The following is a 2,500-nucleotide window of genomic DNA, read 5'->3' as shown; positions in this document are numbered from 1 at the left end:
AGCTCCGATCATGATCGTACCAGTAAGTAGCATTGACACCACCGAGGCACTGATGATGCCCTTCGTGTTGACACGCCGCGAAACCATACCGAAAGTGAACATTCCCAGCATCGTCCCGGAGGTGACACCGGACAACGAGATGGCAATGTGCATCACTTGGCCCATTCGTTCGGCCACAAACACGAGACCAAGCACCAGCACACCGAGCAACACCACCAGCAGCTTCATGATGTTGCTGGCCGTTTTCTCCGTAGCGTTTGGCATCCGGTGACGGATAAAGTCCTCGTAGATTGTTCCCGCCAGTGTGTTCAGTACCGAGGACATAGTTGAGAGGGCCGCGGAGAAGATACCGGACACGAAAAGACCGGGCAGTCCAGGAATCTTCGCACCAACGTCCATGATGTAGTACGGGAGAATCTGATCGATTTTGTTGATCTTATGCTCGGAGTATGGATCGCATGTTTCGTATTTTGCGTAGATCAACAGCCCGATGAAGCAGGAACAGCTTTTGACAAAAATGAGACCGGCGGTGAAGATGATGAGCGAGTTTTTGGCCACCTTAAGATCCGGAACGGCCAGGAATCGTTGCACACAACCTTGGCTCACTGCCAGGTTCGAAACCCACAGGGTGGTCAAACCGAAGCAGACCGTCCAGAACGATGTCCTTACGAATGGATTCGGATCCATGCTGAGAGGAGACAACAAGATCAGTAAAGTGGAGCGCTGCAGCTACAGCTTTCGAGGTGCTACTTACTTGAAAAAGATCAACCGTTTGCCACGTTCGGCCGCTTGCCAAACCTCGAAGAATCCACCGACGGAACTGATACCGAGCGCAATCACCGCCACACAGGCACCGATCATGAGGACAAACTGTAGCGTATCAGTCCACACCACCGCTCGCAACCCACCGACGGTTGTGTAGAAGATACAGATCACGCAAATGATCGGTGTTATCACGTGCAAGTTAATACCGGTGACCTGGCTGAACGCTAGCGCTGGAACGTAGATCACGATCGGGATGTAGATGATGCACTGAATCGCGTACACCAGGCTGGCAGCGGAGCGAACGAACTTATCGAACCGCATCTCCAAGTAGGTGAAAGCGGACGTCACCTGAAGGTCGTAGAACACGGGCAGGTAGATCATCTTCATGAAGAATGCCACCTGCAAAATCGGTTTGATTCTCGTGTCAATGAAGGGATTGATCTGAATCTGACGAATTTCTTACACAAAATGCGGGTACTATAAACATCCAATACTGCGTCCCATGGCTGTACATCTCCGAAGGAACTCCCAGCATCGTGATTCCCGAAACGTGACTGAAGAAATGAATCAAACATTAGAGAGAGGTGCTTCCGGTATCGACGGTGCCAGTGTTCTTTACCTAGCAATCAGTGAAGCGGACACGGGAAACTTATTCATCGTTTTGCCCCCGAGTAAATACTCCTTCGTGTTGTTTTGCTTTATCTTGGAGATGAAGCCAAAGTACGCTCCAATGAAGGCCGAAAGGAGTAACAGGAGGGCGAAGATGGTGTAATCAAACCAGGAGAATAGTAGCACTTCCTTGACCGCGCCACCGATCGATGCTGCTGTACTAGAGCTGAGCACATCCAATGGCGTTCCCGTGGACGCTTTCGTAGTGAAGGTGGCCGTGGTGGTGTGTTCACTCACGGTCGAGGCTGTAGTTTCCATCGTGCTAGGCTCCGTGATCGATATTAGCAATCTAGTAGCTTCGGTAACGATTGTTTGCACTACAGTGGACAGTGCATCCGCAGACGTCGACACTGATCGCTCTGTTGTGGCCATTGTTGGAACACTGGAAGATTCAAAGGAAGAATCCTCGAGCAGAATGGTATCTTCTTCCATATTTTAGAAGATCCAACAATCACGTGCTAGCTGTAACAATAGACAATACGAAAAGTGTTAAGAATCTGATCGATCACGATGATACGCGTTAAAAGAACGCGTGTTCTCGGTTCACTAAGAGAGTGTTGACTGGCTGGGCTGGCTGGTGGTCTGTTGTTCGTTGTTCTGTTGACTCTAGGCCTCGCAGCGCGCCTCACGCGGCTTGTAAGCCCTGTTTACCGGGTCAAGACTACCGCGTCACGGTCATATATCAGAAGTGGGATAAGTGACCAGATTAGCATCGCTATAAATGAGGTTGGTCGCTTGGTTGAGCTATTTTCAGCATCCCATCCATCCAGCACCGTTGATAACCACTTTCGTTGGCCCATCAACCTTGATACACGCACATCAATTGAGCTCAATTTCTCCGTCCACCATCCATGCCAAGAGCAAGTACCGAACGTGATGACCACTTACAATTTGTTTTCTCGTACGATACCACGGCCACGGTCTCTCAACTTTGCCGTTGGGAAACTGAACCGTCACACTAGAAGAGCTGCTTCCGTTTCAAAGTGCAATGTTGCTGAGTAGTAAATCTTCCAGCCTAATCTCGCAGACAGTGACAGCTCAACACAAAAAATGGTCGAAATCCGGC

The 2,500-nt window shown here is 50.0% G+C and overlaps 1 protein-coding gene across 2 annotated transcripts in view; it reads right to left on the bottom strand.

Annotated features, from left to right (window-relative positions):
- LOC126568986 (sodium-coupled monocarboxylate transporter 1-like) overlaps window positions 1-2,500 on the bottom strand; it is a 3,203-nt gene that overhangs the window by 550 nt on the left and 153 nt on the right. The window contains exons 1-5 of one of the 2 annotated variants that reach the window (XM_050225738.1): window positions 2,323-2,500; window positions 1,385-1,896; window positions 1,229-1,319; window positions 755-1,164; window positions 1-688 (exon numbers count right to left, since the gene is read on the bottom strand). The exon at window positions 1-688 is cut by the window's left edge and continues 550 nt beyond it; the exon at window positions 2,323-2,500 is cut by the window's right edge and continues 153 nt beyond it. In XM_050225738.1, the coding sequence (XP_050081695.1) occupies window positions 1-688; window positions 755-1,164; window positions 1,229-1,319; window positions 1,385-1,866 (1,671 nt within the window). In that variant the 5' untranslated portion in view covers window positions 1,867-1,896; window positions 2,323-2,500. The remainder of the gene's footprint in view (window positions 689-754; window positions 1,165-1,228; window positions 1,320-1,384; window positions 1,897-2,322) is intronic. The other variant, XM_050225739.1, reaches the window with a different exon arrangement.

Source organism: Anopheles aquasalis, chromosome 2, assembly GCF_943734665.1.
Source record: "Anopheles aquasalis chromosome 2, idAnoAquaMG_Q_19, whole genome shotgun sequence".
Classification (NCBI taxonomy): Eukaryota; Metazoa; Arthropoda; class Insecta; order Diptera; family Culicidae; genus Anopheles; species Anopheles aquasalis.
Note: the sequence above shows the minus strand (reverse complement) of the source record. Positions and strands in the feature narration are given on the sequence as shown.